General features: G+C 40.9%; 2 protein-coding genes across 5 annotated transcripts in view; both read left to right on the forward strand.

Annotated features, from left to right (window-relative positions):
• Positions 1-4,862, forward strand: part of ZBED1 (zinc finger BED-type containing 1) — a 52,873-nt gene extending 48,011 nt beyond the window's left edge. For all 4 annotated transcript variants that reach the window (XM_054271393.1, XM_054271397.1, XM_054271396.1 and 1 more), the window contains one exon: positions 417-4,862. In XM_054271393.1, the coding sequence (XP_054127368.1) occupies positions 468-2,555 (2,088 nt within the window). In that variant the 5' untranslated portion in view covers positions 417-467 and the 3' untranslated portion in view covers positions 2,556-4,862. The remainder of the gene's footprint in view (positions 1-416) is intronic.
• Positions 1-24,311, forward strand: part of DHRSX (dehydrogenase/reductase X-linked) — a 158,576-nt gene that overhangs the window by 6,679 nt on the left and 127,586 nt on the right. The window lies entirely within an intron of this gene.

The following is a 24,311-nucleotide window of genomic DNA, read 5'->3' on the forward strand; positions in this document are numbered from 1 at the left end:
TAAATGTTAACAACAAAGTTTAGTAATTCTTTGGCAAGAGGATGTTGATCTAGTTCTAAATTAAGAGGCAGGAAAATGCTATAGCAGATGACCAGTTCTTGTGACAGTAATTTATCAAGTCTGTGGTGGTACTTCGGCTTTCTCTACCCAGAATTATGAAATTCCAAAAAAAAATATTTACTTGGGGCTTCTAGCTCAGTTTCACGCAGAATAGGATCTATTAAAACCCCTTTTAATTATTGACAATCCAGTGGGCTTCTTATAGGTCACACTTGCTGCAAATTTCGTCTTTAAATTTGCAAACGTAATTAGTGAGTAGGTTTCTTGATACATTCACAGAAACGCTGATTTCACATGGTTGAGTGTGGTCAAACTTGTGCTTTCTCATTGTATCTTTATCTTACTGCCTTTATCAGGTACTCATTAATGAGTGAAGGATCAAAAGGTGGGACGGTGGCCAAGAAGCAATGGAGAATAAAAGTTTAGAAGGTTCCCCATCAGACCTAAAGTTAGTGGCTCACCCGAGAGCAAAGAGTAAAGTGTGGAAGTACTTTGGGTTTGATACCAATGCAGAAGGATGCATATTACAGTGGAAGAAGATCTACTGCCGGATTTGCATGGCACAGATTGCCTATTCAGGAAACACGTCCAACCTTTCCTACCACCTTGAAAAGAACCACCCCGATGAATTCTGTGAGTTTGTGAAAAGCAACACTGAGCAAATGAGGGAAGCCTTTGCCACAGCATTTTCAAAAATCAAGCCGGAGTCATCACAGCAGGTTGTTCAAGATAGCCTCATCATGAAGACCTACCAGAACTACGAAAACAAAAAACATCAGGAACTGACATCTGCAGTCATCAGCTTAATTTGTGAGGGCATGTATCCAGCCTCCATCGTCGATGAACCTACCTTCAAGGCCCTCTTGAGAACAGCGGACCCCAGGTATGAACTTCCGAGCCGGAAGTACTTCTGTACAAAAGCAATTCCTGAAAAGTACAGTGCTATTAGAGAAATTGTGCTGAAAGAGCTCACTGAGGTTCTCTGGTGTGGCATATCCACGGACATGTGGAGGAGTGAAAACCAGAACAGGTCATATGTAACTGTGGCAGTTCACTTTCTCAGCAGCAGTCCTGCCAACTGCCTGGCTGTGAACTCACGGTGTTTGAAAACGTTCGAAGTACCTGAGGATAACACTGCAGAGACCATTACACGAGTCCTTTATGAAACATTCATTGAGTGGGGGATCAATACAAAAGTCTTTGGTGCTACGACAGATTACAGTAAAGACATTGTAAAAGCTTGCTCTCTCTTAGATATTCCCGTACAGATGCCTTGTTTGGGGCACACTTTTAACGCAGGAATACAACAAGCTTTTCAGCTCCCCAAACTCTGCAACCTTCTTGCCAGGTGCCGAAAGCTGGTGGAGTATTTTCAGCAGTCTACGGTCGCCATGTACATGCTGAGCGAAAAGCAGAAGCAGCAGAATATTCTCCACTGCATGCTGGTAAGCGACCGTGTTTCCTGGTGGGGAAGCACGCTCGCTATGCTGCAGCGCCTCAAGGAGCAGCAGTTTGTCATTGCCGCTGTTCTCGTGGAGGACAGCAACAACCACCACCTCATGCTGGAATCCAGTGAGTGGAATACAATCGAAGGGCTGGTGGAGCTGCTCCAGCCTTTCAAGCAGGTTGCAGAGATGATGTCTGCTTCAAAGTACCCGACGATAAGTATGGTAAAGCCACTTCTCCACATGCTTCTGAATACCACTCTGAACATCAAAGAGAACGATTTGAAAGAAATCAGCATGGCAAAGGAGGTGATTGCTAAAGAGTTGTCAACCACCTACCAGCACACACCTGAGATAGACATGTTTCTCAATGTTGCAACTTTCTTGGATCCCCGCTACAAGAAACTGCCTTTTCTTTCAGCCTTTGAGAGGCAGCAGGTGGAAAACAGAGTGGTGGAAGAAGCAAAAAGCCTGCTGGAGAAAGTAAAAGAAAATAGTTTTAGAACTGAGGAGAAATTCTTTACTGTTTCAGAAGAGCCCCCTATGAAAAAAATCATAATCTCCTCTACTCCTCCTCCTACCAGTGTCATCAACAACATGCTTGCAGAGATCTTTTGCCAGACAGGAGGCGTGGAAGACCAGGAGGAATGGCATGCTCAAATCGTTGAGGAGTTGAGCAACTTCAAGTCACAAAAGGTCCTTGGTTTGAATGAAGACCCTCTGAAGTGGTGGTCTGACAGACTAGCGCTGTTTCCAGTTTTACCAAAGGTTCTTCAAAAATACTGGTGTATTCTGGCCACAAGGGTCTTCCCTGAACGCCTTTTTGGCTCTTCTGCTAATGTTGTGAGTGCAAAGAGAAACCGGTTAGCCCCGGCTCATGTGGATGAGCAGATCTTTTTGTATGAAAACAGTCGCAATGGGTCTGAGGCAGAACCGGAGGACGAAGATGAAGGAGAGTGGGGTTTGGAACAGGAACAGATTTTTAATTTAAATGACTCAGTAAACATAAACAACAGTTTCTTTAATATTCGAGACAGTGGGTTTGTTTGACAGGACTGCTGCGGTACATTTAATGACAAAGAAAAGAGGTATTTGTCTTAAGTTACCAAAAATTCTTTTGTTGTATGCTATGAATGCTGTAAATATTGAACAGTTGTAACAAACTTGATTTAGCTTCCATTGTCTGTGTTTTTCCCACTGTCTTAAAACATGAATGACTTGTGATCAAACAGCACTGAAATGAATGAGGAAATAAATTCTACAAAGACCGTGATTTCTGACTGTGGCCCAGATTTCAGAAAGCACTTATCCATGTGCTTCCTTTCCACTTGTTTCAGTGGGAGACAAACACATGCTTATGTGCTTTCTATCATAAAATTATTTTCCTGAGTTAGGACCTCGAGGAAGTTTTTTAAAATTTATGCCTCCATTGTAAATCCTGTGTGACTCAGGATGCTAGCTTTAAATTTTGGATTTTAAAATGTTTTTAAAATCCATAGATCTGAGCAGTGAATATTTTTAGAATATATTGTTGCTATGGAATGAAAAAAGATCTTGAGCCTGATTTTCACTACCTCATGTCTTAGGTCTGGTCTATGCTAGTAGAGTTCAGCTGGTATAATTCTGTTGGTTAGGGGACTGATGTGTTATTATTTTAACTGATACTGTGCTGGCATAGGCTGTAGTGTGGATGCATTTATACCAGAATAATTTATTTTCCTTTCCAGTGCAGTGTAAATGGTTTGAACACTTAAACTGGTATTGCTGTGTCCGCATTAATCCAGTTTTACCATTTAACTGCAGCTAAATGGCAAAATTGGTTTTTTTGTTTGTTTTGCTTTGTGTCTAAGCAAGTCCTGATTGTAGTCTCTTGTGCTTTTGCAAAGTGGGAACCAAGTGTGGGGTCGAGGCAGTGTCGTCGTGTTACCTTTGCCTTGTGCCGATGCCATGGCTGATACCACATGGTGTGTAGCAGGCAAGGCATCAGCTCTTTGGTGAGGGAGGGAGGGGGAGAGGGCAGGGAGACGTCCGCAGGCTACTGGTCTAATGGTTTATCTGTGTTATAGAATCCTTAACCTCTTCATTTAATGGGGACTTTGCCCAGGGTAGCTTGAAAATTTTGTTGGCAAGAAAACAAAATAAAAAGCTTTAATGTTATGTAAATATATTTAAAAGAAGGGGACCCCTGAATTTCCTCACATGTATTTAGTGAATCTTTAAAATTGTTTTTTGTTATGTTAGCACTTAAAAACTTTTTTCACCTCTTTTTAATTCAGTTTGTAGAGTGGACTTCAGTCCTGTCCAGTCTAATGTTTGAGTACTGTTTCCGATTAGTTGTGTATTGTAACTACTCTCTTTGTGTCTCTGAGCATAAGTGTTTTAATCCCCTTTGAGAACTTGACAAAAAAAGAAAAAAGAAGCCAACCTGAGATTCCCCCCCTGCCCCCCAAAATCTCTTATGAAATACTGCAGGTCATAAATGGGATCAGAGTTCACGTTAGACACAAAATAGGATGCACCAGCTTTTTTTTCTGAGATGCAGTGGAGAACTCTTGGCATTTTCCAGTTACAATCAAGGTTTGCTTGGGGTTTTATTTCTGTTACTGGTGTCTCACCCCCGCCCCCCCCACTTTGGTGTTAGTCTACAACTACGTTGAGCAATACCGATGTGTTACTGTTCTGGAGGAAGAAAGCTGGGGTTTTTTCATCACAATGACACCTGTGGACATTGGGTTGTAAAAAGAGCACAGACAGCAGGAACATACCAAAATGGGAATGGCGATGGAATTGAATCTATTGCCAAATGGTTTGTTTATGGTTTGGTTTAATAATTTTTGGAAGTTTGAGGCCTCTGTGTTCTTTGTAGGTGGTGGGAAGGGATGGGTGAGTGAGGGGAAAGGACAGAGGTTAGGCTGAAAGAACCCTGAAGTACTTGCAACTACATAAAGAAAAATGTTTAAGCCTGGGAAAAATGCAGTTAGCAAGTGGTGCAGCCTGTGTTTGGCTGTTAGTAAACCTGGGGTTTCACTTTCCAGCCCCCTGAAAACTGATTTGCACTTATAGAAAGTACATGCACTGTGCATCCTGTTGAATGTTGCTACTCTCCATGTCCACTGTAGAGGTGTATATATCTGCCCAAGGCGCAAAAACGCAGGCTTGGCCTAAAATTCCATAGGTAAATCTGCTATCTGTGAGGGCAACAAAATCAAATTACGGAAGGGAGTGAGGTACCTGAGCTCCTGTGACACCCCAGCAGTCTGCCAGGAAGAGCTCTTGATTTTTGCGGTCATCACTTGCAGGAGCTGTTAGCACCACTGCAAGCCCTCCCTCCAGGACCTGCACAAATGCTGGTGTGAAGTGTGTGAATCTTGTCTCACATGAGCAGAATTTGAAGCTGTGCCCTCACAATCAAGGCAAAGCCCAGAGCACCCTTGGTCTGCACTTGGCCTTCCCCTGTTGGCAGCATTGTATCCATCTTCATCCTCCTAGGGCTGCACATAAACAATGACGCTTACAAGGAGTTTTACTGAGATCAGTGCAATGCACTACTCTCTTCCTTCCAGCTTCTTTTTATTTTTTGGTATCCAAAATAAAATTGTAGTTGGTTCAATTGATGTGTCTCAGCATTCTTTGAAAAAAAGGAGAAGAAAAAGAAAAAAAAAAAGCAAAACCATTGTTAGTCTTACCCATTGTCTGTGAGATTTTTTTAATTTAATGTTCTAAACCTGGAATACTGTTAAATAAACCAGAAAAATAAGTTAGTTACTAGATTATTTGTCTGATGTGTTGTCATATCTACAGCACTTTATGACTTTGAACTCTTCCACAATAGGGGGAGGTTGTATTCTGAGGATTTAAAGCTATGCATTTATTTTCCTTTTGATCCTGTAAGTTATTTTTTAAAAATGCTGTACAAATCTTTTGGATTAAAAAAAATGAGGATGAAAAATATTGGAAGTTTAGATGGTTTCTCTCACTTAAATACGTGTGGTGTTTTTCATTTATTGACAAGATTTTCTGTTGTTTAGTTGGGTGGAGGAGGAAAGTTCCACAGCTGTTTTAAATATTGCTACAAATTGAGTTAACCCTCATGTTGCTGCTAACAGTGGGCCCATAACAATTTCCTAATTATGCTATTAAGTCAACTTTATGTTTGTGTTTCTTGACAGCTTCTTTGAATCCACAGCCTAACGTTTCCTTTTCAGTACAGGTGAGACATCTTTTTGGAGGGGCAATAGAGGAACAAACTTCAGCTTTTGAGTACTTTCATGCTAAAAAAGTGAATTTTTGAACAGGGTCTCAAAGTTCCTTCTCTGTGTCAAAAGAAGAATTGCCCTGTCACCAAGGCGGTATTGCCAATTCAGTATTAAAACTCAGTGGGCTACGTGAGATTTCTTGGGGTAACAATATAACTAAAGGGAGTTTGGGGTTTCTGACCAACTCTTTCACAAATTTCACCTCCCTCTGCTATCAGAGATTATGAGAAGACAAAGAAAACCTGAACCATACTAAAGTTGAAAAGGTGAATTTTTCCAGCAAACAACGTCTGAAGTGCTTTGGTTTAAGGGAGGGCAATAAAGTTCTGTATTATTTATGGAAAGGGTATATAGTTTTAAGTTTCTATTGCAGCAGTCTGTTAGATTAATTTCAAGCATTTTCTTTAACCAATGTCATGGTGTTCAATTACCTTTGTAGGGGCATTTGTAAGCAGGCAGGGATATTAAAAGCAAAAGAAACACAAATTGGTTATTTATAATATTTTTTAGGACTTCTGAAAACTTAAAAGTCATGTGTAGTTCCTGATTTTTGTCCAGCTTAAAAAGAAGGGTCTGCCTGAGGACATCATTTCTGAAAGAAGGGAAACGCATGTATATGAACACAGAAGTAGTATATTTTACATACTCCATGACAACTGGGTAAAGAAAACTTCATGCTGGAAAAACTACATTTTAGTGTCTGCACACCATCCTTCTTTTGATAGTCTCCATTTCTGAGTGTTCTTCTGAAGATCTGGTGATCCTGGCCCAGGTGGTATTATCTAGTCTAGACTGTCTTTTTAGCTCTGCTGAAAGGACTCTCGTCGTCTCTTAAGTTTTGTGGCTTTTTTTTTTTTTTCCCTTTGGACCAGACTATGTGGTCTGTCTTGCCTTATCTCCTCCAAATTAATGTTCTGCTAAATTTAAAACATTTTTAGGGAACATAGGGAAATTACGGAAATTGGTTTTGCTTTTTTAGTAACATTTGGTGCTGTAGAGAGAAGTTGAAGATACAGCTTCATTTAAGGCTGCCTTAAGAGCACATCAGTAAAGCATGTCTTAATGATACTATTTAAACTAATTTCAAAACATCTCTGCAGTTGCAGTTTATAATGCTGTTGGTTTTAAATACAAAAGAATTTCCTTTAGATTGAATTATAAAAATCAATTAAATACATATTTACTGTTGTTGCAGTGCCCCTTCAGTGGCCCTGCAGTTGGATTAAAATGCCACAGAGGAACTGAGTTTAGCATTAAAAAAATGGAAAAAATTAAAAACTAACCACTGTTTATGAACTTGCCATGTGTTCTAAAAACACAGTTGGATTTATATGTTTTTAAAAATTCAAAGGCTGTTGCAGGAAATATTTTCAAATAAGAGTCCTCAGAACTTGGAATTGTTAAAATATTAAGATTTTTGAGCATTTCTGCTGACACTTCCACACTGAGTGGTATTGATTTCTCTTGCTGCCAGAAGATCACAGAAGTGATGCTGCCATCTGCAGTGCTTTGAAATGATGATCAGATGTAACTTTTTTTCAGAGGTTTTGAAAAGACTGTTACCTGCTGCACAGATGTGCTGGTTGCCTTGCATCACAATTACTTACTTCCAGTGACTTGAGTTTGCCAAATCCTCTGTCCCTCTCCCTGGCCCTGCCTGGGCAGAATGCTGGGTGGAAGCAGTAGGGAGGCAAACTCCAGCTTCTTCTCTTATAGAGAGACTTCTTTGAGAGCAGATAAAACTCCCTTCAAAAAGAGTTTAAACTAGGTTCTTACTCCAGTCCATGGCAGCTACAGCACCTTTGCTGAGGTGTGAAAAGGCAGAGCTGGTGCTTCCTCTCCCCACAGTGTTGTACACTGGGACACATGGCTCAATGGGACCAAAATTGCCTGTGTAAGGGGAATATGCTGGGAACTGAGCTCAGCACAGCTAGCAAACTACACTCAGAGCCAAAGGCATAATAAGCATGTCAGGGTAGGAATAATATCTGTGCTGCTGGCCTTAGATAGGGGTTTAAGGTAAATAATGTAATAAGATACTGGTTTGTGCTCTGGGCTGAAGCTCTGCCTAGGAAATTTTGTGATTATTCAACTAACTATGTGTTTAATACTGACAGAAAAGAGTGTTCTGTGACATTTACATAAATATTTTATATAGACAGTAAAGCTTCCATTCCTATTTGATAGATATTTTGGGGATAACATTTAGAATGGTTTTCCTGGAATAAATGCCATGGTCAGAAGTACACCAAGATTCAGCTATCAGAAGCAGTAGGGCAGTTCTGTTTTTAAGTATAAGAGACAGGAGGGGATACTTTCATTTGAAATAAGTGGGAAATGTTGCCTTTTTTAACACTCTTAGGAAGGAGATAATTAAAATGCATCTGTAAAAGTTTGTGATAGCCTCATAATTTAGATATATCTGTAGAGAATTAATCCCTTTGTTTTGCTTAGTTCACTGAAAATATGGCTGTATTTGTCCATAGCTGCATGTGCATGATGTCATGTTCAACAGTGCTTCCCCAAACAATGCAGAATAAGGTTATTTTTAAAAAGGCAGTTTCTTTGATTACATACAATATTCTGTCTGTTCATTGTCCCCAAATACTTGCAGTTAGGAATGAAAAACTCACTCATTTTTTTATTTCTCCAGTGGATACTGCTTTGCTTTTAAATTTGAGACATTTTGTGTATCAGTGTGTCTACAGACACTGCAATTGAAAGGGTTTCATTCTCCTTTTCTTTCTTTTTGCTTTTTTTGTTTGCTTTTTTTCTCATGAGTCATTAGTTAGGTTTATAGTGATAGGAATTTGCAGTCATAACAAGGAAGGTGTCAAGTCAGCATCAGGAGAGCTCATGCCAGAAACATTCTGTCCCATATTGTGAATGCAGGGCTTCAAGGGAAACCTTCATCTTCACATAAACAACCTTCTGATGTGTGTGTGTGAGAGAAAAGTTAAGTGTGAGAGAAAAGTTAAGTGCTTTTGCAGGCAATGCACAGTTTTATTTTATGGGTGTTAGTGCAGTTTGGTGTGAGTTTGTGCTCTAGGATGCACTCAGTGGTTTGGCACCAAATAAAAGTTTCTTGAGCACACAGCAGAACTTATATGAACAGAAGGAATTTAATAACAAATGGGGAAAATGGTGTTGCTTTACTTATGGGAACAGATAGGAAGTGGATCCATCTAGGGAAAACACTGAAATTTTATCAGGCGTCTCCAATTCCTGTCCAAAAATCCTGATAGCATTTAAAAATGCTAAATGGCTAACCTTCCTGTAGTCTGACATTTAAGAATGCTGTAAAACAATTGTTTTACACACTTCTTGGTGTTCACATGCTGCTGGCAATGAGCTCTGTTAACTTCAAAAAGCTCCTGCACTCCCAAATGGCCAGGGAGGAGTTCTCATTAATGAGGTATTGAAGAAGAAGGGAGATCCAAGCTCTTACTGTGACCTGGCCTCCAGCCTGTGGGAGTGTGGGCTGAAGGGACTGTTTCTGGATGATATTTTGACACATTGATCTACATAGATAAATATTCACATGCAGTCCAAGAACTTGCTACTGATCATAAATCTGTCTGGTCCCAAGGGAGTGAGCGCTGTGGTGACAAAGCCAGTCTTGTGGATGAGTGGAGCATGTATCCCTTTTGGCCCTCATCCTAAGCCCCACTTTATTTCCTGTGCAGGCACCAAGTATGTTGGTGCTGCTCTTTGCTGTGTTATTTGCTGTGTGGCTCTTGTATTCCAAGTGTACGAATAGGAGAGTGTGACCTGCATGTTTTCAAGCCTTGGTGAATGCAGGCAGAAGTTCGCCTGCACTGTTCATGATTTGCTGCCTGGGTTGAATGGACAGTGGGTTGGGAATAATACAGCATTTACCCCGTGGTCTTGAGAACACGAGACTGGCATTGCTGCTCGGAGATTCCTGTGTACCTGCTCAGAGAAGTGAAGTGAGAAAAGCACAACCTTGCGTGTGTTGTATCTGAAGGTATGACTCAATGCCCAAGTGGGCTTAAAGTGCTCACATGAACAAGTTCTGCTGTAGTCTTGTATACAAACATCCTTGCGCATGCTCTGCCCACACCACCCCACCTCCCCTTCATCAGTGTTCACGAGGATTTCACAGTTCTTTTTAGAGAGATAAATTCAGAGATACTACATGAAACTATTTGCCAGTTGTTAAGACCATTGCAATATGCTTTTTGTGCCTTTTTTGGCAATGCATGCTAGAGCTGATGGAAGATAACATTCTTATTTTATCCCAGAGACAGCTCTTCCCTGCAGTGAGGGGAGCAGCTCAGTTGCAAAGTTGATCTGTTGGCTGCACTTCTGCCTTTTCTCTAGGCTGTTTAGGAAAGTTGCTGTGCTCCACAGAAGGAAAAACAGATTCCTCCAGAGTGTTTTCCCTGTGTTTTTGTGTTGCTGGGGCTGCTTTCTGGTCTGCACATGCCTGAAGGAAGGGGATGGGCCACAGCTTTTGCCGTGATTCTGCTTCTACTCTGAACTGACTGGCCACCCCTAGAAGAAGATCGTGCAGAAGGTGACACTGCCGGGTGATAAGTTTCGAACACCAGGGCTACAAAAGGATTTGTTCATTTTATATTTATATTTAGGCTAAGATTATAATGATACAAAATGTGGCCTTAAAAGGAGTCTGCAGAGTCTACACACTAACTCCTTGACTTAGGTGTCTAAATACAGATTTAGGGACCTTATCTCCAAAAGCAATTCATTTTGAATACTCTGCCTTCAGTGCCTTCAGACCCTCTAAAAATGCCGGCATCACAAGTGTGACTCTTTTAATATCTTTCAAATAATGATATTTGGAGGTGGACTGTGTATGAAATGCAAACCACAATTTTTTATTTTACATGTGTACATTTTGTCTTCCATTGTGCTTCCAAGGTTAGTATCCATAGAATTATTCTGTTTAAAAAAGCTGTCAGAACTCTTCAGCCCCAAATGTAGGTGAGCTTCAGAAGTAAGAGAAATATTCTCCCCCACAATTCATAAGCTGGAAGGCTTAATTATTCTGTTGTTGAAAGAGGCAATTGTAACTGTATTTTGCCCAAATATGGGAGAATGTGAAGTGCAAATATTTACATTTTTAGGTAAAATTCTGAGTAAAAGGCTTAAATGTAAGCACCTCACTTTGTGCCTTTACCTGCATCATAGCAATATAGAACCAGACCCGTGGTGTTTCAGTGAGAGTACAAGCGAAAGACACTATTTTACTTAGTCATTATTCTGCTTGTGAGATGTTTCAGTTTCAATGATTTAGTCATTACAAGCATAAAATCAACCCTTCCAGCAGATGTGAATGAGCATTTCTATTGCGTGGATCTTCCTTCCTCAGTAAACAGGAACTTAGGCTCATTTGTTAGTGTAGAACAAAGGAAAGGAGGCAAATGGGGTACACTCTTATAGGTGGAAGGTTGGGTGTTTGCTTTGTGCTCATGCAGCTGAAGCAGTGATGGATTTCAGAGCCAAGTGACGGATTCCATCTGTGCATTTGAGTCTAACGATGGGCAGATGGTATCTTTGCAAAGGATATATGGTCTTTGTCTTCAAATCAGCACTATGCCAAGCAATGTCTGGTTGTGCAAATTCAAGCTTCTGCAGTCTTTTAATATCTGCAGTTTTGGGAGCTATTTGGCCTAAGATCTTGTTTAGGTGATAGAGCAAACTCTGTTAGCTTTAGCGTCTCTGGTGCTAATGATGAGATTCTGCAACTCCAGAAAATGAGCTAGAAAGTGTAATTGTTCCTCTACATCCTAAAAAGAGTAACCAAATTCCACTCAGCTACGCTTCAGCTGAAGGCACTGGAGCTTGTAGGAGCTCAGCTGAGGAACGTAAGAGCTTTACCAGCAGTAAAAGCAGTTGGGTGGATTAAGGTCTCGAGTCATGCAGGAGCTTGGGTGGACTCCACTGTGAGTCTGCCTGTGTAGCACAAGTTGCACAACCTTGTGCAACAGCCTTGTCTTGTTTGGTTTAGATGTGAGTGCTGAAGCAGCCTCCTAACATTTTGCATGGCTGGAAGGCAGGTGGAAGTAGTGGACCCCATGATGTTATTTTTAGAGATATTTTTGTAGTAGCTAAGTAATAAGTCAGTTTTTGTAGACCACGCAGGTACTGTCCCTGCAGGAATGCTTTCCTTGGAGCTCCCTTGCACAGTGCTGGAGTAGTGTTGAAGTTCCGTGGGCACTGATGTGTGATTCTTGATGCAACTCAGTCGTGGTAAAACTTTTAATGCATTCAACAAATGCATTCTTAGGAAATACTTCGATACCCATGTCACTAAGATTACGTGTGCCTTGCCTTGCAGACTGGGCAAGGATCAAGGTTTGTGCAGTTAAGAGTAAAGAATGTTATATACCCACCCACACATCAGTCCTCTCTTGGTATTTGCAGAAACTGTCTCCTGCCACTTTCAAGCTTTCTATCCTCAAAGTTTCTAAATTACAGATGTCATTACAGACAGTGATTTTCAGTTTGTGGCTTTGTCATACTGTCTGAATTACTGCATTAAAGCTGCAGATGAGTTGGAATAAAGCATGATTCAAATGGGCATTTTGCCAGCAGGCAAAGAATATATTGGAGAGCTGTGGTTCCCAAAGCAGATAACCAAAAAAGCAGGGAGATTTTGCTTCACATTAGGATTGCTTTTAAGAAAAAAGAAAGTGACATCATTTTGTAATGAAATAATTATATTTGTTTTCATTTCATCATATTTGTGCTCTGCTAGGAGAGCTTTGATACTTCACAGAACATTAACTGGGCACGAAAATGACATCCCTCATCCTACCCAAAACTTCCTCTGAGTTGTGTAAAGCTGGGTTAGAGTGCTTGGCTCTGATACGCTTCTGCTTTTTGTTGTGTGCCTATTTTCTGCCAGAGTATGCTTTCTGGGTCATGGACATTTTGCTGTCTGAGGGAATGCCTAACCATGATTGCTAACATTGCTCAGTATTTTAAATTTCCTGGAGAGGTAAAGAAAAAAAAAAAAGGAAAGTTGGACCAAAAAAATGCACTGAACTTGTTTCTGAAGGAGGAGTTTGAGGGAACAGTTAAAACCTTTCTTTTTCTTCTTGTTGACACACTGGTAACATGGTTGATATAACTGAACACCTGGTAAGCTCTGCACCAAGTTACCCTCTGACATGAACTTCACTGGCATGAGGAAACAAGGTCACACCAAATCAAAGCAAAGCTCTGCCGCCTCCTGACCTCTCATCTCATGCTGGTGCTTCTCTTGTGTACAAACCAGAGGCTGAAGTTAATGAACCTTATGAGTGTTCAAAGAATTTGGGATTAGGATTTTAATCTGCTATGCTGTGAGCGAGGGTTTGATTGCCAGCTCTGGCTGCCCAGGTGCGATGTGCTGCAGCAGGAGGCAGGTGATGCTCCATGTTAGCCATTTGTACCAAAACTGCTGGTTATGGCCCCAAAGCTGTGTTTTTTACAAAGCCAACCCACAAGGTGTACTCTGTTCTAGGAAGGTTATTTTTAAAAGAGAAACAGATAGTTCTCAAGCATGTCAACCAGTCCCAACTAAGGAAATTACAGAGGAGTTGGAGTCAGACCTCAGTCTTTAAAAAAAGTTCAGTGGTACCACAGCAAATGGCTTATGAAATTTGCAATAGTCTAAGAATTACACAGAATGAAAGGACTTTGTAAACAAAACCTTACTGGCACTATGCTTTCTGCAGACCAGGACTGAATCAGTGATGAAGCTTGTAATTTTTTTTACTGAATGTATCCCAGTGAACAGAGTGCCTGCAGAGCAGTAACTGTTGTCTTTCTCGCAACTAACTATAACTAACTAGATAACTAACTGGTAACTAGAAATGGGACATTTGTGCTATGAAGCACTTCTTATAGCTGAGGTAAAAGAACTTTTCTTGGACATATTTTCCCAAAAGAACATCGTGCTAATGAATAAAGTCATCCAGGTGAATGCAGATATCACCTAGCCTACTGGCTGGAGTGTTTTCATGCTAATTAATACCACTACCTATATATGCCAGCCTTACTTGTGCATTCCTAGCTGGAATCACCACATTTCACAGTGTATAATTTTAACATTAAATAGTCTGCTGAAAATTAGTAGGAAAAAGGTCAAGAAATGAAAAATCCATGTTCTCTTGATGATGCTGTACTTCCTAATTTTATGCTACAGATATTTGAAGAGCAACTAATTTGAGTCAGAAGCAAGTGCCAAGAGCTGCAAACGCTGCCATTAGTAGTGCTTAGGTGCTAGCAGAGTTCTTTGCACTTGGTTGTAGGTATGTACTCTTCCTGTGGTCCTCGTGGGTTCCTTTTCAGAGTCAATCTATTAAAGACGTTGTGGGTAGTCATCCAGCACTCCAAGGAGGAAAGGGATATTTGAAGATATAAGAAAGGATGTAAAACAACAAAATAGGTGGGCAATGTTGAGGCCTGGACTTCAGCTTAAGCATGGCTCTGTTAAGGTTTTACTACACTGGCATATGGATTTACTAGTTTATGCTCTAATATAATGACCTTTCATGGGTTTTTTGCTATTAACTGTATCTCCTATCCATCTCTTCCATATCAATTTTCAGAGTGATTTATTTTTTCTCAATATTTACTTATTAATGCTAGTCATAAGTATAAAGTATTCTCGTGAGGCACAAGGGAAAACCATGTTTTTTTCTCAGTCTTCTAATCTCATTATCAAAGTATTTGTTTTCTTCCCTAAAGAAGAAAAAACATATACATACCCACATATGTATACAGAAAATTATTTCAATTTAGCAATGAAGTCCAGTTTTTTCAGTCCAGATTCTTCCAAGCTGCCACCCTTGGCTGTAAAGAACAAAGTCATCTTTGCAAGTTTGGTCTGGCTGATGGCTAGCACGTGGTTTTGCTGAGGGCTGTGGGCACAGGGACTGAGGCTGGGTGGCTCTCTGGGCAGCATGTGTCTGGCTGCTCTGCCAGCAGCCTCTCTGCAGGTGTGATCTATTCCTTGCAAAGGCATCAGGGTCTGTGCCAAAGTGGCTTCACAGTGTGCTTCTCTGTCTTGGCACGTGGCAGCTTGGAGGGGGAGATGCTGAGACCTCTTCTTCCTGCCCGGTCTCTGACATTTTTAACTACAAAAAGGGCTGAGTAAATAAAGGGCTGCCAAAGTGCCTGTGCTCCCTAGAGAAATGTCACTGCTGTCACAGGAGTGTAGGTGATGCCATCCTGGTGAGTAGCTCTGGATGTCCCTCTTTGTTCTGACAGTGCTCCCCTGTGCCTCACTTTTGACTGCAACTACTGGTTTTCAACTTGAACACTTCTCTCCTCCAGGATAAACCTGCATGGGGCTGGCTGTGCTGGGGTACTCCATGCTGGGCAAAGCACTGCCCTGTAAAGTTACCACAAAGATTGGCAGGACAGCACTTGCAGAACAGATTATTCGGTCAGATAATGTTTTCTGTTTTCCCAAGCAAAAGCAGAGAATGCTGGTAACTGCCTGAAGCAGAGTTTGGGCTTTGCTGGGACAGCAGCACTGGTCACAGACATGTTGGCCAAGTGTCTTAGCATGCCTTGGGAGGGAGGTGGTACTGTGGCCAAAATGAAGATGTGTGACCCTCAGCACTGCTGGATTTTCTGTGTGGATAGTTGCAAAGCTTCAAGTGCAATAACAAAAGAAATGCTGATGTAAGGGATGCAGAAGCTGCTGGTGCAGCTTGCAGAGTTGGCAGAGGTTCACCTTTCTCTTCTTGCAAGGAACTGTTCACCTTTTACCTTCTGTATCAGGAGGATTTTTTCTGGGAGGGGTGCAAACTGGTGGCAAAGCCCCACCGGAGAATCGAGTGTGAGTGGGCTGCTGTTTACACCGTGGGTTACAGGGCACTGATGGAGATGTAAGGATGGAGTCTGGAATAGAAATTGCATTTTAGGGTCGTATCCTTCAAATCACCTAGAAGTCAGTGCACAGGGTAACACATGCGTTTCAAATGCCTTGTATATTTATGGAAAAAGGCCTAGAGAGAAAAGTATTGGAAACAGCACAGAGCTGCCAAACAAGCCAGTGCAAGTTCTTGGGCTTTTATTCCTCAAGTTCTTTTTTTTCCTCCCCTTGATATGTTTACATTGCTGAATTCCTTTATGCTTCTTAAAAAGAATGCTTCATTCAAATTTTTTAATTATTTAGCACCCAACAGAAATTAAACACAGCTATAACTTTTTTGCTGTTGAGTGTGAGGTGGAATGCAAGTGCTGTCTATTGGCTTAAAATCATAGGGTCATTTAGGTTGGAAGAGACCTACAAGATCATCAAGTCCAAACATAAACCCAGCACCACCATGTTCACCAGCAAACCATGTCTCTAAGTGCCACATCCCCGTGTTTTTTTTAACAATTCTCTGGGCATCCTGTTCCAATGCCTTCACCATTTCAGCGAAGAAACTGTTCCTAATATGTAATCTAAGCCTGCCCTGGCAAAATGTCAGGCCATTTTATTTGGTCCTGTCATTGTTACCTGGCTAGGCCTACCTTTGAGAGATAGCTTCAGGTATCAGCTTTACTGGAAACTGATGATCAGCTTGGTAAGATGAAAATAGGACTATAAGATCTGTTATAGTGAAGAAAGTGTTTTGTTTTTTTTTATTCTCAGAAAAGAGAAAGGAATCATGCCTTGAAAAATATTGCACACCAAATTGGCTGTTGCAGCGCCATAACATTTGAGCTAAAGCCTCTGGTCAGGTGGAAAAATAAGCAGGCACGAAGCCTGTTTATGCTACCAGTGATGCCTGAAAAGTGCTGGCAGTTCTGGCTGATGTCCTGAGAAGGACTGACATGGTGCACTGTGATGTATCAGCCTGTTTGACCACCTGGTTGAAGAGGGAGGTTGCAAAGGGGCTCTGCAGAGGGGCCAGAATAATTCCTGTAGCTGTCACCTCCCTTCTTAGGAGCAGAATGGTTGGAAGGTGTTCGTCAACACAAATGCATATTGCTATATGACAGGAGCTACTCCCTTAAAATTTTGGCAGGTTATTTATAGAAGGTAATTAAATGCAGGAACAAAAATAGGATGTTTGTGTCATACTCCTGGAGCATTATCAATAATGGGACTTGTTTTGTGAGTAGTTGCACATTTCTTCAAAGGAGCATGTGATGCTCTCTAATTGAAATATTAATAGCAGATAATGACACTGTGGAATGATGGCCTCTTAAATGGAGACATACTTTAACAGCTTTTAATCTGTGTGGTAACTGCATATTAAAAATCTTTGACAATTTTGATGAAGAGCAATTATAGAGCATGCACAGTAGTTGTTCTTCTAAGTTAACTAATTCCCTAAGTCTCATGAATCTGCTCTAGATTGATGGGCTATACAATTTCATTCAAAATTAAGTTTTTCCCTGAAGAATAAAAACATCTAATTAAAAAAATCAAAACAATTGGCTGTCTTTATTGCAAAGCAGTTGTTTTCCTGTGAAAACTTCAGTGCATATTTCACGAGGAACAAGAAAGATGAAAATTGAAACAAAATCCATCAGTTTGAGATCACTCCAGCATGTGTTGAGAAAGAGGATTTTGAAAATAAATCAGATTTTTCCTAGTAAAGGACTGTTGAGACACAGTTAGGAAATTTTGTATGTAGTATAGTCTGGACCTTTCTGTACATTCATACTCCATTGCACATTATAGTCTTTCTTGCACATTCATACTCCATTTGAAACCCCTGACCTGCTTGTGTTATCAAAGAAGAGACAAATGAATGAAATTCCATATTTGGAACACAAATGTTGTAGCTGTCTTGAAGACAAAATATGTGCATGCTCTTTGTACTTTCTCACTCAAAGTTAAAACTGATTTTTAGGTAGTTTTGAGTACGAAATTGAGCTCCATCCAGAGGCTCAGAGGCTTCAGCAAAACTATCTTTAAAAAAATATAAAAAATATAAATATAAAAATATTAACAATAAAAATATAAAAAATCTTTTTAAAAATATCTTTTAAAAAATAAAGAAACCCCTCAAAGTTGTGTTCCATCAGGGATTTTTCCTGCTGGAGGTTGGGTGATGGCCCTGGGAGGGTGGCAGCAGGGGTTGGGCAGCCTGGCACAGCTGGGGCATCAATGTGGGGCACTGCCCTGCAAAGGCAGCACCTCTGGGGCTGTGCAGCTGTGAGTGTGCCCCTCACTGGCCTGCTCTGCTTCCACAGTGAGCCCTGCTTTCCTTGGGGCCGCGGCTTTGGGCTGTTCACCGAGCGGCACCTCTGGGAGGGACCATCCACAGACAGCTTCTGCCCCTGCCCCGGCTCCTCACCAGGTGCCAGCCAGACAAAGACATAAATGGGCTGGCCAGGGGTGGCTTTGAAGGATGTGGAAGCAGGGCACAGAGGGACAGGAAGGGATGTTGAGATTATTTTCTATGGTTTTATTGAGTGAGTAGCATCTGAGGTTAATCTGACATTAATATCAATGCTGTAATGGCTTCTGATTCGCTTAAAAATATTTTAATAATATGGAAATGTGCTTTTTAGCATTTTGTACTTTAATAAATTGCAGATATCTCAGGGAAATTTTTAGTACTGATTGGTTTATGTGCTATGTTTCCTGTTAACTAGATTTTTCCCAATATTCTCTAATCACCTTGTACCTCTCTTCCTGATTCTAATTACTAGAGCTTTGTATATGAGAACAAGCACTTCAGTTCACAAGTGATTACAGTGTTCTGAAGTGAACTACTCCAGAAACTTTCAATTACCTTTTAAATTCTGTATACCAACTCGTGACTTCTGCTTACTTATTTGATGGAAATACTGTCACCCTGAAGCCATGGGAAGCAGAGGAGACTGTTTGAGTGGCAGCAGAGCATTTTTGTCAGCTGGAAGAGGCAGATCAGAATGTGACCTTCAGCTGGATGCTCTTAAGCTTGATTGGGATATGGAAATCACATTCTCTGTCTCTGGGAAGAGGGGAGATGCAGTTTAAACTACTCTGAATGATCTTTCCAATGTTTTTTTCCTTCACACACACACCCACCCCCCTCATATTCCCAGAATATAATATAATATAGTACGGGAATATTTAAAGAATCGACTTTCCCAATGTATGGGTTGCCCAACTGTATCTGTCCATCTGTGCTGTGAGCAAGATGGAATGATTAATTCAATCTTTTAATAGCATGGAGTCAGAATAAGAGTTGCTGGAATTCACAAGCAGTAAAAGTAGGAGCTGTAAAGATGATATTGGGGATTGTGATACAATATATCCTGTACTATCTAGGAATATGATGATACAGTCAATACTGTCTTAAAAATAAAAATTAAAATATTTTGCCTTTTGAAAAGTATAGATCATAGTGCAAAGTATAAATTGTTTTCTGTTGTCTTTTTAATTCTTCTGGTGAGAATTAAATTAGAATTAGGTGGCAATGTTTTGCTTTTGGTTTGGATTTCTTGTTTGGCCGTAAGTAGATCAGTCTTTCCAGTTTGACCATAAGTAACGAGATCACTCTTTGTTTCAGTTTCTGCGTATGAAAGTGCTGATGAATCATAGAGTCATTGAATCATTTAGGTTGGAAAATTCCACAGTTAACCCACGCTGCCAAGTCCATGACCAAACCATGTCCCTAAGTGCCACATCTACATGTCATTTAAATACCTCCAGGGCTGGTGACACAGCCACCTCCCTGGACAGCCTGTTCAAATGTTTGATAACCCTTTCAGGGAAGTATTTTTTCCCTAGTATCCAATCTAAACCTCTGGAGCAGCTTAAGGCCATTTTCTCTTGTCTTGTTCACTTATTACATGGGAGAAAAGATCTACCCTCTCCTTGCTAAAATGCCTTTCAGGGAGTTATGGAAAGCAATAAGGTCACCCCTGAGCCCCCTTTTCTGCAGGCTAAGCACCCCAGCCCCCTCAGCTGCTCTGTTTCCAACTTGTGCTCCAGACCCTTTACCAACTCCATCTCCCCTATCTGATGTGCTCCAGCCCCTCAATGTCTTTCTTGTCATGCGGGGCTCAGGACCAAGCACAGGATTCCAGGTGTGGCCTCACCAGTGCTCAGCACAGGGGGACAATGGTCCTGCTGGCCACACTCTTGCTAGGATATTGATACAGGCCAGGATGCTTGCTGGCATTCTTGGCCAGTTGGACACACACTGGCTCATGTTCAGATGCTGTCAACCAGGACCCCCAGGGCCTTTTCTGCTGGACAGCTTTCCAGCCACTCTGCCCCCAGCCTGCAGCACTGCATGGGCTTGTTGTGACCCAAACTCAAGACCTAGAAGCTGGTGAATCTCATACCCTTTGCCTTGGTCAAGCTCTCCTTTCTGCCCTCCATCAGTTTGACACTCCTGCCCAGCTTGGTGTCATCTGAAAACTGGCTGAAAGTGCACTCAATCACATCACCCAGACCATTGATAAAGATGTTAAACAGGACTGATGCCAATCCTGAGCCCTGGGGGGCCTCACAGTAGGCTACCAGCTGGATGCAGCTCCATTCACCCCCACACTCCGGCCATGGCCATCCAGCCAGGATTTTACATAGCAAGCAGTATGTCTGTCTAAGCAGCCAGTTTCTCCAGGAGAGTGCTGAGTTTCAGCAGAAGCTGAATATCTGACTTTCCACATTTTCTGAGCTTTGGGAACTTAAAATGTTCTCCAGACTTGTGGGTTTATGATGGAACCTTTCTTCCATGCAAGGTGTGGGGACTTGCCTGCTTAGCTTTATTTCTATAGTATTTGGGATCAAATCAAGAATATCAGTTGTTCTTTTCTCCTTCTCCTTCTCCTTCTCCTTCTCCTTCTCCTTCTCCTTCTCCTTCTCCTTCTCCTTCTTTCTCCTTCTCCACTTTTTTTCCCTTTTTCCTTTTCTTAAGTCTCTTTGTTGTGAAATAACATAATTTACAGTTTTCTGAAATTAGGTTTCTGCTCTGCAGTTAGTTATGACATTTACTCAGTCTGTAATGGAGCGACAGCAGCATCATGCTTTGCTGATTCCCATTTTCTCCAGCATTTCAAACTCACTGCCATTACCCTGGTTTTTGGTCAAAACTGTAAACCAAATGCTAATTTTTCATAGTTAGGCATGAAATTTTAAAAACTTAAGAATTCTGTGCCACATTTCATGCAGATAACTGTCTAGTTTTTTTAGATATATAGGATGTGGTCTTTCCAAGGGAAGACCTTTTCTGAGATTATTCACATTTCATTTTGGTTGTTATTTATGGCTTCTTCGCTAGATTTATGAGCATGATTTGGCAAACTCTACATTTATTAGGGACTTTAGTGAGTGGGAAAAGTGTCTTTAAATGTCAAATGTTTGGTTAAAATGAAACTTTCTCTGTAGGGAAATAGCACTCAGAAATAGGGAATTGCACTTGGGAAGGCTTTTGTATGCTTGGGGGTATGTCTGAAAGCAAGGACTTGAAATGGTTTCTTACATCCTGAGGGATGTAAAGCATTGTCAGATGCAGCTGCATCTACTCGTTAGCTGTTCGGGAAATCTTGGAGCCTAGACAATCTTCAGTTCCTGGTAGAGAATGAAAAAATAATTCTAATGTCTCAAACTTCTGCAGGATGGGAAAATGCACTCTGCAGCTACTAGACTATGCAGAGCTATTTCCATTGCCCCTATTTAAATATCCTGGGATAAGCTTCTCTTTTTCATCTCTCATTTCACAACAGGAAAAAAGTATAATTACATGGTGACATGACTTGAAGAGCATTGGGAAGTTTTACATAAAATGACATTGCCCAAGGTATTGCAGAATTACATTTGCCCAGAGGGAGGGAGTATGGGAATAAGCATCACTAAATCTGTTCAAAAGATAATCAGATGCTTTTTCTTGATTTAAAGATACACCTGTATATAACTTCCCTATCTTTAGTGTGACTGGAGTGAAAGAGAAGAAAGCCAAAGAGTAAGACTTAATAGGTAAATATATAAAAGGAATGAAAGATAAGCAGAGCAGGGAATACAAATGGAAAAATCTCCTTCTCTATTCTTGTGATAGTATTTTCCCATGTAAAAAATGATATGGGTAAGTGGAGCCTTTAAATATATGCATATGTAGGGAAGATTAGTTTTTTCTTGGAGCTAGCATCATGTTTCTTCTCACGATATTTTTAACAAATCCAGTAATCTTTCATATGCAGGCTGTGTCTGTTCAGTATAGTGTAAGGAATTAGTGGGATTTCTTCATATTATTGCAACAACCATTCTGCACTTATTTCACAAAACCCAATGTTATATTTTTGTGAATTGCCTTTTATGACTGAGGCTGGGACTGCTCACTGTCACTGAGCTGAGTTAGTGCCGTGCCTTGCCAGTGACAGTGCTGTCCCCCACACCTCTCCAGTCCAGCCTCATGGCAGCAGAGCCCCCCTTTCCAAGCAAAGGCAATGCCCATGGCCTCATCCAAGTCCCCAGCTGGCCTCTGTCCCAGCACAGAATGATTGCACAGTGAAGCAAAACATGCCATGTGTGGTGTAACGCCAGTGGGTAGTCAGGTGCCAGATATTTTTCCACAAGTTTGTCAAATGTACTATCAGCCTTTGTCTGAAATAATCCTTAAGACTAGTGTTTCTCCAGAAAAACAAACAAACAAACAAACACTAGCTTAAGCCAGGAATAGCAAGAATATGTAAGACAAGGACTAGTGTGTGATGGCAGGAGTTGCTTGATGTCTGTTGGGAACTTGCAGAGCCATAATTTCACTAATATAATTTTTTTGTACTTGTTGATGTAAGGCAACTTGTCCATCTCTTGATTCTTTCTCTAACACCTCATGCCCTTCCCAGGGATCAAGTGCTCTCCTTTTCTACACATTCAGTTGGGAACTTTCCTCCCAAGAGCAGATTGTAGACAAACTTGAACTCCTGATTAAATTTTAGCAGATTTTAATGCTGCACTGTAGTATTTTCCATCTGACTGATTTGTATAATGGTGTTCAATCTATCTATTTGGCACTCATAAAAAAAATTAAATTCAAATATCTTATCTTCAGATGAATTTTGGCAAAAGGAACAAAGTACTCAGGAACTCTGGCAAACATGGCCAGAAGTGAGATTCAGGACTTGAGAACCTTACCCTCTCATCTACTTTTGCTTTCTTTTACCTTAGGGCAGCTTCATATTTGTTAGGATCAAATTTCCTAATATCTCTGTCAAAATCAGCCTGAACTTGTATTGTAAAAAGCTCATATATGTGCTTCACCAAACCGTTTTTCAATGCAGCCTTATTTCCCATTGTCTGAGAGAAAGGCAATTCTGAAATGTCAAGACAAATTCCCAAATTAAAAGTCCTCTTTGGTTTTCTCCATCCTAACCCTCCTCTTTCTTGGGGGAGAGGTGGCAACATCCAGCTTTTTTGCTGTGGATGATCCATGATCCTGATGCAGAAGGTTTGCATAGGGTTTCCTGGAGGAGGAGGTTCTTCATGGACAGAGTGAAGGCAGCATACATCAGTTTGGAAAATTACCGTCTGTATAATTTTTGAAAACTCCAACTATCATTTTCTCCATGCAGCCCTTCTGCCAAGTCCAGCAGCATCACAGAGTCCAAGACTAACATTACTGAGCATCCTATTAGACAAATAAAGCAAAAGCACTCAGGCTCCAGTGGAAAGATGTATGAAAATGCATCTTCCCCTGGCTCTTGTAACCAGGCAGGACTTCTTCACTTGGAAACACACCAGTCATATGCTCTGAAAAACAGGGCACTGAAAATACATGTGCAAGTGGAGAGGAAATATTTTTTTGCACTACTTTGGCAGTAGCTGTAGCTTACTTTTCTAGCAGTCTGTGGATCAGTGCCTTGACTTACCCCACCAAACCATGGTTGATTTGCACCTGTAGGTAGCAGTGCCACTGTTCTCACTGGGTCCTTTTTTGGCTTTGAGGACACTGTGCAGAGGTTTATGATTCAGGTGTATTAAATTGCTTAGAGCTGTGTCTCTTTCACCTGAATACCTGTGAAGAGAGGGGCAAAGGGAAGGAGGCACTTGAAAATGACCTTATCTTGACAAAAAAACCCCTTTTCCTGTGTCTTATTTGAAAGTCTAATACTTCCTTCTGCTTCTCCTTCCACACCCTGCTTTCCACACACACTTCTCCCTTTATCTGCATTTATACTGCCTTTCCAAGAATCACTAGAAGAAATGCAGATAGGTGTGTCATGCAAATGAAATTTTTAGCGTAGCTTTCCACTCCCCTTCCCACTGTTAGAGAGATGTCTTTCCACAGGTCTTGTATTTTTGACTGCCAAAAACTCTTGCTCTGAACAGCTGCCTTATTTAGGGTATTGTTATTTTTCTTTAGTAAAAGATATTTCTTTCAGGACTGTAATGCCGGCATCATAACTTTCATCTTACTATTGCACCAGCTTATCTTACATATTTTCTAATATGTGGGGGCTTTTTCAACTATAGTTAGGTCTTGCTGTGGATACTCATGCTCCAAATTTGTGCTCTTGGACTCTAACAATATCTGTCGCTCTCTAATACCCCCAAGGCTCCACAGTTTGTTAATGAGTTGAAAAAACAAGAGGAAAATTAGCTGTTCTGCTCATTTGTAGTATGATTTCTGCA

The sequence above is a fragment of the Melozone crissalis genome, unplaced genomic scaffold, assembly GCF_028551555.1.
Source record: "Melozone crissalis strain CALT ecotype California unplaced genomic scaffold, PUWL_Pcris_2 ptg000013l_1, whole genome shotgun sequence".
Taxonomy (NCBI): domain Eukaryota; kingdom Metazoa; phylum Chordata; class Aves; order Passeriformes; family Passerellidae; genus Melozone; species Melozone crissalis.